This window comes from Lagopus muta, chromosome Z (assembly GCF_023343835.1).
Source record: "Lagopus muta isolate bLagMut1 chromosome Z, bLagMut1 primary, whole genome shotgun sequence".
In the NCBI taxonomy this organism is placed as follows: domain Eukaryota; kingdom Metazoa; phylum Chordata; class Aves; order Galliformes; family Phasianidae; genus Lagopus; species Lagopus muta.
Genome location: NC_064472.1, coordinates 27,436,676 through 27,452,931, shown reverse-complemented (window position 1 = coordinate 27,452,931; position 16,256 = coordinate 27,436,676). Strand labels below are relative to the sequence as shown.

The 16,256-nt window shown below is 37.0% G+C and overlaps 1 protein-coding gene across 8 annotated transcripts in view; it reads left to right on the top strand.

Annotated features, from left to right (window-relative positions):
* GLIS3 (GLIS family zinc finger 3) overlaps positions 1–16,256 on the top strand; it is a 158,050-nt gene that overhangs the window by 35,062 nt on the left and 106,732 nt on the right. For 7 of the 8 annotated variants that reach the window (XM_048931510.1, XM_048931506.1, XM_048931511.1 and 4 more), the window contains 2 exons: positions 8,518–8,725; positions 13,315–14,440. In XM_048931510.1, the coding sequence (XP_048787467.1) occupies positions 8,595–8,725; positions 13,315–14,440 (1,257 nt within the window). In that variant the 5' untranslated portion in view covers positions 8,518–8,594. The remainder of the gene's footprint in view (positions 1–8,517; positions 8,726–13,314; positions 14,441–16,256) is intronic. The other variant, XM_048931509.1, reaches the window with a different exon arrangement.

The following is a 16,256-nucleotide window of genomic DNA, read 5'->3' as shown; positions in this document are numbered from 1 at the left end:
ACAGGTTTTTCTGAGGTGGTAAAATGCATTGTTACTTAATGAAGCGTGAAACTTTTAAATGAACCGTGAAAACAATAGTTAAACTAATTAGCTGAGTACAAAGCTTCTTAGAATACATACGTTATGTGGGCTTGTTATTTCTGCCTAGTTGAACTGACAACTAGGATAAAGTTGTCTCATTATTGTTTAAGAGAAACAACATTAAACAGTATCTTGTTTTTATTACAAGAAAAGATAGAAAATTGCTTCTTTTTACTGCTCAGAAACTGAGGGACAAGGCAATTTTTAAAAGTATGGTTTAGTTATCCTTGAACAATTGACTTAATCTAGGAAACAAAAGCAAATTGAATGTTATTGCAAGTTACTTGCATTCCTACTTGGGTACTCAAAGAGCCTGTTTCTGCAGTTCTTGCTTTCTGTGCTAACATTTGCCACCTGTTCTTATTTAGTATCACTGTTCAGCTGGTTGGTACTTTTTTTTTTTCCTCCTGCTTGTGTGCTTCATTCTCTTGAAGAGAATTCTCTCTTGCTTTCCTGAGAAGCGGTGGTTAAATAACTTAGGCCATCTGTAAAGATCTAGAAAGAATTAGAAAAATTAAAGATTGCACTTTAATTTTTGACAGAGCCTTTATTGCATGGTTGGTTGTTTTTCTTTTTTTCCTGAAAAGATATGTTGGATCATGGGATGAAATGGCACTTACATGTTATGGTTCCAAGAGTGAGAACTGGCCCATGATAGAGTCAGAAAGGGCCATCCTCTGGTAAGGACTTCTGTGCAGCTGGTAGCAGGTTTTCCTAGAGCTAGACTATGATAATTCACTGGAGTTAAGGAAATCTTAATCAGCAGAGTGTGTCCCCTTACCCTTGGTGCTGTGCTGGATGGAGCTAGCATCTCAGTGTCTCAGTGGCAGAAGAGAGGAAAGATCATCTCTTCTCCTGGGACCTAGAGGAAGGATGGATGCTAACTCTGTTCTTGACTTTATCCATGATCCATACAAGGTTGTCTCTTTGCGAGACAATGTTTGGATGCTAAGCATAGCCTGATGAACATAGTGGCAAGAAGTCAAAAGACATGTCAAAGATAGGGGATTGTTGCTGTGATGCATTCCTTCAGAAGTCTTTTCAGTAGTGTTCTGTGCATGCCATGGTTACTGACAGCACAGCTCATACCTACCATTTTCTAAAACACTAAAGATGTGGAGATAATAGAAAATATCTCATTTGAGAATAATTTAGTTAAAATTAGGGGAAGAATTTCAGGAATGTAATGAAAAAAAATGGTAAGTATGTATTTCTGATAGGAAGAAATAATGCACAACATTTTACTGAAGGATGAAGTATAAGAAGGAAGTTTTTTGTGGGAGATAAACTGTTACAGGATCTGGAGAATTGTTTTCCTGAGGTGTTTTCTTAGTTGACTGATCTTCAATAGGGAGACATATTTCCCTTCTAATTTAGTGCAGATTCTACAGAAGTTGAAAGTAAATTAATTCTTTCCAAAAGCATTTCATCCAGGTAATGATTGCCTAATCCTGCTTTGTAGTGTCTTCGTGGTGATTCATTAGTACATGATAATTCTTCACTGATATCACCTGACAGCAATGAAGTTTTCGAAAACCACTGTTGAAATCAGTCAGCTTTATTTTTCAGTTAAGTGCAATGCTGCCTAATGGGCAAAGTATTTATCTACAGATTTTATCTGGAGTCATACCATACGTAATGTATCAGGAAGTTTTAACAATAGTTTTTTTTTTTTTTTGCCCCTTCAATAGTGCCACTTACAATTTGTTTGAAAAAGAAGCCAACAGTATGTGCTTTCATGCATATACAGACGTAGACTTATGATCTGTGTTCTTTTAGGTTAGATCCAAAGAGCACTTTCCCAGTGGGACTGAAAATAAATGTCGCTATCTCTGATTCCATTGCAATTCACTATGTATTTTTTTTTTTTTTTTTTTCAGAAAGGCAGATTAAATTAAGATCAGACTAAGTTTAGTAGGTAGAAACTTACTATAGCTAATATGAGTAAAGTACACCACACAGAAATAGTATCATAGACCAAAGGTGTAGAGTAGTATGTTTTCTTTTGTAGAAGAGCATATGCAGTCTTAACACTGACAAAAGCAGGACCATATGAAAATAGGGAATACTTTAAGGAAAACAGATAGGAACAGAATAATCTACTTAAAACAAGTAAGGAGTTACCCTTTACAACTAGAACATTTATATTTTAATCCAGTTAAACATTTACTGGTTTATGTAGTAGTTAAATGATAACTTCCTACATTTTATGCAAAAGAGGAAAACAAAACAGCTTTCAAGATAGCTTTTTTTAATAAATGGGAGGCTTTCCTCTTTATAAATAAAACTGATTCCACTTATTATGTGATTTTATAGAAGTCTTTATTTGAAAAATCTTTTTTATAGTATGCATTTTCACCTGAAACTTTCCTGAAGGTAACTGTTTCATAATATACTCTCAGTTTAGCTATTAAGAGACCAATGTTTTCATTCGATTAAATTCCATGGTTAAATTGTTCCATAGGTGATCTCATTGCTGTCTGCTTTAAACCAGCTGAGTTAATTACCTGCAAGGTATTGTTTTCACTGGTCAGTTCTGGATAATTTTTTACCCTGGTTCTACTTGAAGGGAGACATTGTTTTTAATTGTGCTTTGTCAGTCTCTTTTTGTCTCACAATAGAGTTTATGAAAGTACACGGTTGATTACTTCATACAATGAATGGCAAATAACATTGGAAATGAATACAAGCTAACTTACAAAGCATGCTGTGATAGTAAAGAAACTACAAGGTTCAAAGCATGGAAAGCTTTCACAGTGCATGCGTATTATTTTCTCATAATACAGTGTAACCATATAATTCTGTTCAGTGTATTTCCTCCAGATTATTTTTCTTGATTGTGAAGATTAAGCATCCGCAAACAGTTACACACCTGGGAATTGCCAATACCAGTGAGAATAATGGTCTTTCTACCTCACTGTTCAGAGTGTCCACTACCTGAAGTTTTAGATGAAATTTCTTATTAACAAAGCATTGCTAGTTCTAAGTTTTGAGTGAGTTGTCAGCTAAGATCAAATTCAGGAGGTTAGGTTAAAAACATAGAGATGTTGTTTGTTTGTTTTTTTAAGAAGGCTTTAGTAATTTCCTTGTACTGTGATGATTTGCAGATTGTTTTCCACATAGAAGTTGTTCAAACTCAACATAATTTTGATGGAATTTTATGTGGCTCACCTACAAGGCTCAAGGGACTCTTAAAGATCATCGTGTTCCAAATTCCCTGCAATGGACAGGGTGATCTGTCACTAGATCAGGCTGTTCAAAGCCTCCTGCAATACAGCTTTGAATACATCCAGATATGCAGCTTCTGCAACATTTCTGGGCAACTTATGTCAGTGTCTTGCTACCTTCATTCCTTATATGCAGTCTAAACGTACTCTCTTTCTCAAATTAAAACTATTGCTCCTTGTCCTGTCACTATGGGTCCTGACAAAAAGTCTTTTCCATCTTTCCTATAAGACTCTTTTCATATATATATATATACACATATATACATATATACATATATATGTATATATGTATATATATATGTATATGAAAGGCCACAGTAATGTCTTCCAAGAGCCTTCCTGCTCTTCTCCCTAACTCCCTCAGCATATCCTGGCAGGAGAGGTGCCTCAGCCCTATTATGATCGTTATGGCTCCTCTGGACCCAGTCTAACAGGTTTTTTTTGTTTGTTTGTCTGTTTTTTTTTTTTTTTTTTTTTTTTTTTGTGCTGGGGACGCAAAACAGTATGCTGTACTCCAGATTGACTCTGAAAGCAGAGGAGAGGGGGAGAATCGCCTCCATTTGACTGCTGGCTGTGCCTTTTTTGCTGATGAATGTTTTTATTGTATTATCATTTATAGACAGGAAGCATAGTTTACAATTACAAAGGTTAGATGAAGCAGTTTCATCGTACAATATGACTTACTTGACAGAATTAGTGAGTTGCTACTCTTGGCTTGGAAAAGTAGGCGAAGAAGCTGTTCTTCAATCAATATTAGTGTGTGTTTACACGGAAACTTCATTTTGGATTCCGTCTCCAAAAAGTATGACAGCAACATGAATTAAGATGAAAATCAGTGTACCCAAATTAAACTAATCATATTTTTCTGCATTCCTTGAACATTCTTCAGAAGTTTTGTGGGGAAATATTTTTGCATGTCAAGGATGAGTGAAGCTTACCTATTAACCAACTATAGAGAATAAATAAGGAAAACAGGCAAACCAAGGAATGAGGAAATGAGTTGATTAAACTATTTCCATAAAATATTTTTACTGTTTGTACTTGTTACCTATTACTGTTAGTTATTGATAAACAGTGTTTTTTATTTATGTGTAATGTAGTTTTTTTTTAATATATGATGTGCTAATCATCCGCAGATCTTTCTGTCATACAGCCTGGGCTTGATTCCTCCTCCTATTCTGTTTTATAATAGTGTTGCCTTTATTAAGCTACCTCCTGATTTAAATCTTTGTGTATAAGAAAAGAAACTACTTATTTTGCTCATTTTTGCAATGTTCTTTTCACGTGTTTTTCTCGGAATCTCCAGTGTCACTCGAAACCTTCCAGTGTCCTCCGGAGATTTTACCATTCATCTCCACTTATGTGAATTCAAAACGTTAAGGAATTCCTAGTTGTCCTTCCACTGACCCAGACTTTTCGGGCTTCAGGTCTGGGGGATCCTCTAGCGTTATGTGTGTGTAATGCCAAAGATGATCCAGGACCTAATCATTCTTCTTAGTCAAAACTACTCAAAACTTTTGAGCACATTTTATGACAGCTTACGTTATACTGACCATCTCAAGTGTTCACACTGCTCCCGTTGAAGTTTGTGCTGATTCAGATGTGGTCTGTACTCCTGCAGCTGGATCAAAGCCAGCATAAGCTTCGTGTCTTGTGCCCTGGCTTAACTCAACAAACCTGTGATTGTCTGCTTGTCTCATCAAATTAGTATTGCTTGATGACCTACGGGGCACAGATGAGATATTGATGGTGATCTTGTAGCACATATACACCTCTAAAATTGTTGATAAAATGTTATGACTTGGTTAGCAGTAATCTTTCACTTTACGGTATCTGAATGGTGGGAACTGATAATAGGATCTTTCTTGATTCTCCCTCTTTTTTTTCCCTTTAATTTTATGAATGGTCACTTTTTTTTCCCCATAAAAACAAATGCTTATCAATGACATAAAGAATGAAGACTTTTCATTGTGCTTCTGGACCAGAAAAATGCTTTGGCAAATGTTTATTAGGACAAGAGTTCTATATTAGTTCTGTCTATCATCCAGAAATAAAATCTAAAGTACTCTGTTTCTCATTTTTTCCATTTCAGTGACAGCTAAGCAGACTATCTTTGGCTTTCATCCTGAGCATCACTGAAAGGGCTGGTTATACACCGATAATAAGAGCAAAACTGCAAGGAAAACTGGGATGTATTGAGGATACAATTATAACAGTACTGGATTGGCATTACTGCCTTTTCTGATTTTTTTTTTTTTTTTTTTTGTTGAGGGTTTTTTTTCTAATATTTACATTCCAAGAAACTCGTGTTTAATCATGTATAATTAATGACCTAATTTTGTGATTACAGATTGTCATTTGGATGGACTAGGTAACCAGTCCCCAAATGAAAATCAGACAAGTACATAGACCATAGACTTTTCGTTTCCTGAATATGATAAACTAGGTGTTATAGTTACTATAAAAACCTGTAGAAAGTGGCTTTTGTGTGAAGGGCATTAGGTTGTCATCTAGGGAAGAATCAGAACATCTTTACTCAAGTTAAATAGTAGTTTGCTATCTTACCTAAGCAGTAAACCCTACAAGCTTCCCAACTGTGTTTCAGTGTCAAAAACAATTAAATTTTCATAGAATCATAGAATAGTGTGCATTGGAACAGACCTTTAAGATCATCTAGTTCCAACCCCTCTGCCTTTCATTAGACCAGGTTGCTCAAAACCCCATCCAGCCTGGCCTTGAATGCTTTCAGGGAAGAGGCATTCCCAGTGTCACTGGGCAACCTGTCCCAGTGTCTCACTACCCTCACAGTAAGGTATTTCTTCCTAAGAAATTCTTCTTTCAGCTTAAAGCCAATTTCCTTCATCCTGTTGCTGCAATCTCTTATGATATGTCCCTCCCCAGCTTTCCTGAAGGCCTCATTTCAAGTACTGAAAGGCTGTTATAAAGTTTCCCCTGGAGCCTTTTCTTTTCCAGTCTGCCCCATTTCTTTTAGCCTGTCCTTGTAGCGGAGGTGCTCAAGCCCTCTATCATCTTTGCAGCCCTCCTCTGGACATTCTCCAACAGCTCCATGTCATTGTTTTGGGGACCCCTGAACTGGATGCAGTACCTCAGGTAGGGTCTCATGAGAGCAGAGGAGTGGAATTGCCTCCTTCAACCTCCCCGTTATGCTTCTCTTGATGCAACCCAGGCTACGGTTGGCCTTTTGAGCTGCAGGTGCAGTTTTCTATATTATTCTAGCAAGTTTCACTGCCTTACATATGCTTTGACTCGGGAGATCTTTGTCTCTAGACAGTGACAATACCTTTCTTAAAAACAGCTAACTCATAATGATAACTACATAATGTGCACGCATACATAGGTGTATAGCATTGTGTATTTTGTGATGTGAACATGTCATGCTAAAATAGTATGAGGAAGCATTCATATTATTACTAGGGTCAGCTTATGCTTTTTTTCTTAATTTTGCAGCTGGTTTCCTTTTAGCACCCTCTAACATTGTGGAAACTATTACTGTGTAGCACTGATTCAGCTGTAATGAGTTCAAAATGCAAATTACTGCACAGAAAAGAAAATAAACTGCCTTCTCTTATTCTTTTGATTTAATTGAACATCTTTGTCGAAAACACAGAATAATTCCACAGAGATTAAAAGCTGCTTTTCTGATACCCTAAATGAAGTTAAACACAGCACAAGGAATTCTGCGTGAATGTTTTCCCTTGCAAGCATCCAGTCCTTCTAATTAAATTTCAATTTAGGTTCCTAAATGTTGCTGTCATTCCTTATGCTTAATTTTTCACCTAGATGCAACATTCTTAACTTACATTTCTGAGTAGTAGCAGTGAGCAAGTTGTGTTTATTAAAAGGTGCTGACATATGTCATCCCAAGAAGTACATTTGGGCAGTATATAATGTGATATATAATATATGTGTATATATAATGTGATGAACTTCTAACATCTTTAATGGACAGTTTGGTCTGAGGATCATGTATGTACTCCTTACATACTTGTGAGAAATCAGTGGTTTGTCAAAGAGAAGAAGAAAATGAGAAAATAAAGACCTCCAAAACAGGTCTTGTTTTCCTTTTTAAAAATAGAAACCATCACCTGAAATTGCTATGGTGAATAATAGAATTTTAAGATAAACCCATCTTCTTGGATGAGGAGGGCTATGAATGTCTTAATGCACATCTTCATGGAGTTCTCAAGCAGTCTGAAAACACTTGTGAAAAATGAGTGAGTTGTACGGCTATCCTGCTCTAGGTAGTAGTCTGAACACAGAGAAGCTTCTAGAAATGAGAATTATCTAATTATTAACTTCCAAATATTTCAAATATGATGGAAATAATTATCTAATTTCAATTTATTTCCAATATCTATCCAGTATCGTATCATGTCCTAAATTTTAACTTTCCCATTTTTATGTGTTTTAATTCAGGGGAATTAAGTCAGATCACATAGTACACAGAGCGTTTAGCAGTTGTGTCCCACTTGCCAGCTACTCCTATATAATCATCCCATGCTAATGTGTAGCCACCAATTTTGAGTCATGGCAGCAGTGTCTGAGAGCAGATTGTGGTCTTCTAATGGAAATGCAGGATACCTTTCTGATTCAGCTCTAAGTCCTATCTCCATGCCTCTGTGGAATGTGGGGTTGCAGCTGTAGCTCTCTTCTGCCAGGAACACTATGCAGTATGTGCGTTTTGCCACGCCAGACTTACCACAGGGGTAGCAATTTGCATGCATGCCCATAGTCCCCTTCCTTTTTTGATAGTGGTAGGAGTGATGGAATGATTTTCAGTTTCTTGGAGCTGTGAGGTTCTGCACAATACAAGGTTGTTTTCCTGCAACCTCCTTTTGTTCTCATTCCATGGAGAAAGGTCTGTTACGATTTGGCAGTCCCTCAGTTGAGAGCATATCTTGCTCCTAGAGTGTTTCTGTGGTGGTTTTTTCTGGTAGGTATCAATATCTAATTTTTTGTTCATGTACTTTAACATGTTTTAAATGTGCATCATTCATCAAATCTTATTGGGAGGATTGCTTTTTGTGTTTGGAGAAGTTTGCAAAATCCTTGTGTTGATCATCTGCTTCATTCTCCTCTGAAGATACTCAGTTCCAGTCATTATTCCTGTTGTACAGACACTTTGAGTTCTGTGACTTCATCATGTGCTCATGGTAGATGAATATTAACATGCCTTTTTTGCTTTTAGGAGGTCTTTGTTATGGATCCCAATGCAAGTCCATTGGAAAAAGCAGCTGCAGCAATCTAGTAATCAACAGCAGTCCCATGACAGTTCAGCAGCTGGGACCTGTTTTGCCTCCTACTAGTCGAGTTTCAACAGCATGCAACCAGATCAGCCCTCGCTTACAGAGGTCTATGGATGTTTCCAGCCTGATTATTCCTCCATCAGATACAAGGTCCTGAGTTAACTTTTTTCTTTTCAGTACTTAAAGAAGAGTTGCTTTTTTTTTATTTTTTTATTATTTTCCTATCATTTAAATGGTAGCCTTTCTGATACAATGACCTAAATGTAGCTCTGTTATGCCATGGCAAGTTTAATTAAACTAAATAAATCCATAATCACAGTGGCTTGGATAATTCATGCCAAGGAGGAAATGTGGCTAGAACTATTCTGTGCTTGATAGGGCTTTTTCTTAGATGAAGACTTTTATAATCACCTAAGCATATTTTTGTACAGAAAAAAAAAAAAAAAAGCTGGAGACTGAAAATATCAAGGAGAAAGTAGAAGTACATCTTATGGGCAGTTACATATTTTAAGCTTACCATAACATTAAGAGTGTTATGCTGATGCTGACCAAGTGACAATAATGTCTGATAAAATAACTTTTAATACCCCAATAACACTTTTCTTCTCTCATCAACCACATTTGCTTTCAAATCGTTTCAATCATTAACTTAATTGTATCAGTTCCCTATCTGCACTGCACGAGCAGTTGACAGCATATGTTCCATATACTCCAATAAATTTTGAGATTATAGCTATGGATACAACAGGCAAACATGAGTGAAGGGAAAACACTCATTGTTTAGTTGGCTTCCATGCAGGTACAGTAAGCTCATCCCTATACTTTAGTTAAAAATACAGTGAAAAAATAATCCCGAGTGTTATGTCAGAAACTATGCAGCCAGTTCTGTAGATGTGACTTGAGCAATAGTTGCCTCCTGAACCTAAAATATAACAGTTCTTGTTCACAAAAGATCTCTTATTCTCTAAACCCTATACATACATATATATATATATATATTTACATTTTACTATATCACTTTATTGAAAGCTAAGGAATGATCTTGAAATAATTAAAACTGTTATTATATAACTGGAAGAAAATCTTGCTACAATCTGTAATATTCTGGGACATGTTGGACTGGATGATCCTTGCGGGTCTCTTCTAGTTTGAGATATTCTGATCTGCTCTATTTCTGTCTCTTTAGTAGTGAAAACTGAGTCCTCTGGGACAATTTAGAAAATGAATTGTGCTTCCTTTATAAACACGTTAGGGAAAACCACTCACTGCTAAGCTAATAAAAAATGACAGCTCCAGAAACATGCCTCTATGTCAGAATAGAAATAATAGAATGTAAATATCATTAGAGTATATTACCTACTTAATACTCGGAAGTTCTCAGTGTGCCTGAAGAGTTTGTTATATTTACATGAATGTATGGCTGTGTGTACTATGTCAACACTGAGTTATACGTTTTTATTTTAAAGAAACATTTACTAAGGGTGAACTGAAGTTGAAACTCTGGCAGAATTCAGGTTCTAGTGTTTCTAGAGTCTCTTTTAATGATTTATCAATGAAGACTTTATAAAATCAGTTTGTCATACAAAGAATGTCTATTTCAGCAATTTTCCCCTCAATTTGGGGCAAAACAAGTTTTTAAGTTAGATTTTAATTTACAGATTGTGTAAACACTTAAAAAAAAAAAATGTTTTAGCATTAAACTGCATTTGCCTAAGCTGGTTGTTTAAACTAACTTCATAATGTGTTACAGGCTGAGAGCCTTCTCTGCATTGTGCTTTTCAGGATGCATCATGACCTGTGCTCTGGTAATTCAATCCAAAACAGATTGTGAATTGAATTTACTCAAGACAAAATTACTTGCCTTGATTTTTCCTGATAGGCACAAGAAGGGAAAGTTTGCTAAACTACTGTTAACTACAATTAATCAGATTTTTGTATATACACCAGAAGTGATAAAATCTTCATCTTTTTTGAGTTTCTGACACACCTTTTCAGAGGAGTCAGTTATGTTGAATGTCATCAGATCTCTATGGATGTGATCTATAAGATAGCAGATATGTCTCTCCCATCTAGAAAAAATGAAGCACAACCTTTCTTACGGATTGTGGATTTTTGGAGAAATCATATTCCAGATTACAGTCTGATTGTAAGCCCTTTCTATTACGTGGTGTGGAAGAATTTCACATGAACACCTGAGCAACAGCAAGTCATTAAACAAATTAAACAGGAGATAGTTCATGCAGCAGCCCATGGGCCAGTCTGGGCAGCCAAGATGTGAAAAAGAAAAAAGTGATCTACACTGCAGTTAGAGAGAATGCCCCTCTTAGTGCTCCTGTAGAAAGCAGCAGTGGAAGCTCAGGGTCATCCCTCAGGGTCATCCTCTAGTGTTTTGGGGTTGGGTATATAGAGGATCTGAAGTCCTCTACAGTCAACAGAGATACTGGCAGCATCTGAAGGGTTCTGATCTGCTTTGGAAGTGCTTGGTACTGAAGCATAACTGCTCTTGGTACTCTGACTGCTTGTGCTGCATTGAATGTTCAAAGGGAGGGTCCCCTCCACACATCATGCAGCTGATGCTTTGTGGAGTAAATGAGCCACGCTGATCTGACAACTCAAGTTTTGGTAGGAAACCCCCGTCACCCAGGAATCTCAGAAGTAATCATGGAATAACCCAAAGGCAAAGATTTCAGAATATCTTTAGAGGAGGAGATAATGCATGCTGAAGAGGCCCCATTGTGTGTAGTGTGTGAATTGCCAGAGTGAGAAGCAATATGCCTTGTTCACTGATGAGCCTGCCATATCATAAGAAAACACTGGAGGTGGAAGGCTGCTATCTGATGTCCTATGTGACAAACAGCAGAAAATGCTGACAGAGAAGGTGAATTGAGACAATTTGCTGAAGTGAAGGCCATCCAGCTGGATTTAGATATTGCTGAATGTGAAAAGCGGACAATGTTCTACCTCCACACTCACTCACTTATAGTGGGAGATGGCCTGCAGTGATGTTTATAGCAATGGAAGTAGAACAACTGGCAGTACAGAGCTAAACCCATCTGGCCTGCGGCACTGCAGAAAGATATTGCTGCCCAGATGGAGAACGTGGTTGTGAAGGTATGTCACTAGATGCACATATACCCAAGAATGCTACTGAAGAACATCAGAACAACCAGCAGATGGATTGGGCTGCTAGAATACAAGTGGCTGGGGTAGATTTGGGCTGGCAAAATGAGGATGAACTGTTTCTAGCTCAGTGGGCCCAAAGGAATATTCTATACCATATGATATTATAGCAAACTAAAATTATAAGGAGAGTTGGCTGGAGGAGGTAACTCCTCTGTTTGTGATCTGTTGTGTTGACTGATGTTGATCCCTGGCTTCACCTACCACTAATTCTAAAGTTAGGTGGTTTGACATATCTCCACTAAAACTGCAGTTAATTCAGACAGAGTTGTGGTGCAGACATAATACGCAACTATGACCCTTAACAGAAGTGTCTCATGGATCCTTGTCTTGTGGAGCCTTATCCCCTGAAGCAGAGTCTGTAAGAAAATTGTGTAGAACTCAGAAGCAACAGCAATATTATTTATCCTGAGTGAACTCAAAATTTGCTTACCTGGTACGAAGATAGTGAAGTATGTAGAATTTTTCTGTAAATGTGCTTGTTGTAACTCTGTGTGTAGGAAGAAAGAGATGGGACTTATTTCTACTTATCAAGAAAGAATTGAGATCTGTTTCTGATTGTTTTCTTCATGGTTCATAGTTTTTGTTCTATAAATTGCAAATCTGTGGTAATAAAATTATTATGTAAAAAACGTTATAAGTAACTGACTGTAGTATCTTACCTTTGTAAATAAGAATACATTATTCCTTGTCTGCATAACTGTCTTTGGATTTCTGCATGTAAATATTCAATATATTGTTTACTTAGAAATTTAAGAAATATTTTTAATATCTGGTATTTACGGTACCCATTACAACTTACTAGCTGTCATTTGAGAAGTTAATTTGACCTGAAATCTATGTATGATAAGAGAAAGTACTGCATTTTTATTTTTTTTTTAAACCTGTTGGAGAGTTGCAGCATAAGCAAATTTCTTAGTCTTTCTGTGACAGGCCAACAATAACAGTAAGATTACACTTTTGTGAGAAAAAAACTGACTACTGACTTGAAAGGAAACACATCACAAAATAAAATTAAATAAACCCCTTCAGCTAGTTCTTCTACTTTATTGATGTATTTTGTTTGTTTTCTATAGTTAGATATAATCTGTACAATCCTGAGCTATTTCTGTATTGAATAATATTTCTATGAATTACAATTGGCAAAGTCATAAAGGTTAAACATTTATTCTTTATTCAGTTTTCTTCCCTTTCTTTGCTAGCAAAAATAATAGACAGTCATGTCAAATCAGTGAGCTTCATACAAGGCAGGAGCAAAATGCTTTGGCTTCAGAAGCTAAAACCCATTTACAGTTATATGAAGGTTTTAAAAAAAAATTAGTTAAAGTTCAATTACTAAGTGTCTTTTTACATATACACTGACTGTGTATACTTGCTTGTACATTAATGGAGAATGCAAAAATGTGAGTAACAGAAGTTAGGAAGAATTTATACTTGCTTTTCTTTAGTTTTAAGTGTGTATGAAGATGGAAGAACTACTCCACAGCAGTACATACACATTAAATTTGTACTGTTTAAGTGTCTAACTGCTTACTTAGTTTATTATGCCTTTGTTGCAGGTCACAGTTGTCACACAAGTCTCTGAACTCTACAACATCAAGCTTGTCAGAAAGTCACTTGACTTTGACTGTTAAGCAAGAGTGGTCACATGTGTATGGGATACTTCATTCTCTTCCACTTGATCAAAGTTTACAAAATGGCAGTGTGCTGGGGGACTTACTAAATATTCAACCTGCACCATCTGTATCCAGTAACTGCATATCTAGCCCATTACCATCCAACCTACTTGGCATGGAAAATAGCCACTCCCCTAATCTTAGTGCTTGTCATTCCTTCTCCCAGTCTCAAGCTGCCCGCTCCAAAAAGAAAGCACTCTCTCTGTCTCCTCTGTCTGATGGCATTGGGATTGACTTCAATACAATCATTCGTACATCCCCTACTTCTTTAGTGGCCTATATCAACAGCTCCAGGACTTCACCAGCTAATGTTTCCCCACAGCCTGAGGTCTATGGGCATTTTCTGGGAGTGAGAGGCAGCTGTATACCCCAAAACTGCTCTGTCCCAGCTTACCAGAAAGGACTTCTCATGGCTAATTGCAACATTGCCTTCCCAGAGTTTGTTGAGAATGGAGCTGCTGAGTACCAGCGAATGCAGCAGCTTGAGCAAGTTAGCCTGCAGACAGACATGATGACTAACATGGTGATCCAACAGGGCATGTTTCCCATGGACAGCCAAGCAGTGGATGCCCTGAAAAATGAACAATTGAATGACTTCTCAGGTCACACTATTGATATGCCTCCTCCACCCCCACTGCTGCCACCTACTCCACAAGGGCCACCACCACCGTACCATGCTCACCAGCACCAGCTTCCTCAAAGTCTCTCTGGTCATGTGCACCCTCTGCAAATGCCTCCTTCTGCTTCAGACCCACAGCTGGAAGAAGATGGAGACCTGAATAATTTTAATGGCAAACATGGTTGTCGTTGGATTGATTGCAACATGCTATATGATCAGCAAGAAGAACTTGTGCGACACATTGAGAAGATTCATATAGACCAGAGGAAGGGAGAAGACTTCACATGCTTCTGGGCAGGCTGTCCAAGAAGGCTCAAGCCATTCAATGCAAGGTATAAACTGCTGATTCACATGAGAGTTCACTCAGGAGAGAAGCCGAACAAATGCACAGTAAGTCTGAATTCTGCCTCTCTTACCCTTAAAAGACTATTACTTACAAGAACGCTTAGAATTTGTAATTTTGCTTCTCATAGGTAATGCTAATGTGGGGTTTTTTTAGGTAATGTCTATGAATAAAGGTCTGCTCCATCTTTCCATCTAGAAAAGGAAGGTATTCTTTAAATTGATGTGTACTGACAGATGATGTTTGACTTTTTTTTGTTTTTCTTAATTTAAAAACCTTGTGGACTGCAGAAATGAGATGGTAAACTTCAAAATTTGAAGCTTAAATTATTGTCAGTCTCTGGAACTGCATGGATCACACACAGGAAAAAAGTGGTGCAGAATAAATGATATAATTTGTCCCAAATACTATTGCATCATGTTATTCCTCCTTAACCTGTGTATTTTGTGTATTTTTTAGGGCAATAGCTTGTGTCATTACTAACAAAAAAAAAAAAAAAACAACCAGACTCTAAGCTCTGTTGTGCTGAATACAGTAGGAAAAATGACATAGGATAAGTTCTCTGCTCAGATCTTCTAGTACTGAGCATTCAACCCCCAAAGATCTGCTATTCTGTCTGCTTTATTTAGAGATGCTACAAGGTAGTTTCCTGCATACATAATGGAAGGTGATAACATAGCCAGGAAACTCTACCATCAGCTGATGTTTGAACTCCAGTGAATCATCATTTAACTCTCTAATTCAGATTCCTTGCTGGCTTTACACACAGGCTGCGTTTTAGATGACAATTAACTTACCTCACTAAGAGCGCATTTGGTGCCAACAGAAAGTGCTCTCAGCAGTGCTGTTCCCAGTCCTTAGCACAACCTAAGGAAACAATGAATATATTTTTTCTAGGAATAATTGCCGATCGTAACTTACTTGGGAAAAAAAAAAAAAAAAAAAAAAAAAAAAGGAAAAAAAAAGTAGTCGCTATGAAATGTAAGTTGGTGCAAAGAGTCTGATTTTGTGTTTGTCTCACTGACAATTCCATTCTTATGATTTCTGACTTATTCTAAAGGTTTGCTTATAAACTTAGAGGAATTTTTTTCTTTAATTTTTTAAATTTTAAAGTGCCAGTCTTTAGAGAGGAGCTATCATCTCAGACTTAACTCTTAAATTTAAAGGGTGAGGCAGAGGAAATGTTGTACATGAGAGCTTGAATTCAGGTTCTCTACTCTCAGAATTTTTTAAAAAAATATCCAATATGTTGCTTCTTTTTTTCTTGGGATGTAATGGACCATTAACTTCAATTCTTCCTCAGGTGATCCTTGTCAGATTTATGAGAAGAGAGACAGGGAGAAAAAGTACTTATCAGGAAACCATAAAACAGTTTTTTAAGGCAGTAGCACATAGGAAAAAACCTCAGAGAAAGACATCAGCAGATGAGTGAGAAGAGACAGCAATATGAAGAATGAGAGCAGAAACGGTGAAAGAACACTGAAGAAAGAGAAAATTATCTGAAATCAAACCTGACTGACAATGCCAGGGATGTGGTTTTAGAGCAGGTTTGTGTGAAGTAATGAAGAAATTGGGTGACTCACAAAGCCATAACATTCTTTTGCATAACTTCTATTCTACATTTTCAGACATCTCTGGTTGGTTAGTGGCTGAACTTGTCGGAAAGAGAGTAAATAAATTGTGAAGTTTTCCATTTGCTGATAGAAAGACCTAATGGTATCTGATGGGAAAACAGGAAACACAAGTTGTTATATAGTCGCAACAGAAACAAACAGAAGCCATTCATGGAAAACGTGATTCTATTAAAAAAATGTTTATAGAAGAAAGGAAGTGAGAAGGACAGACAAGACAACCAGTTATAGT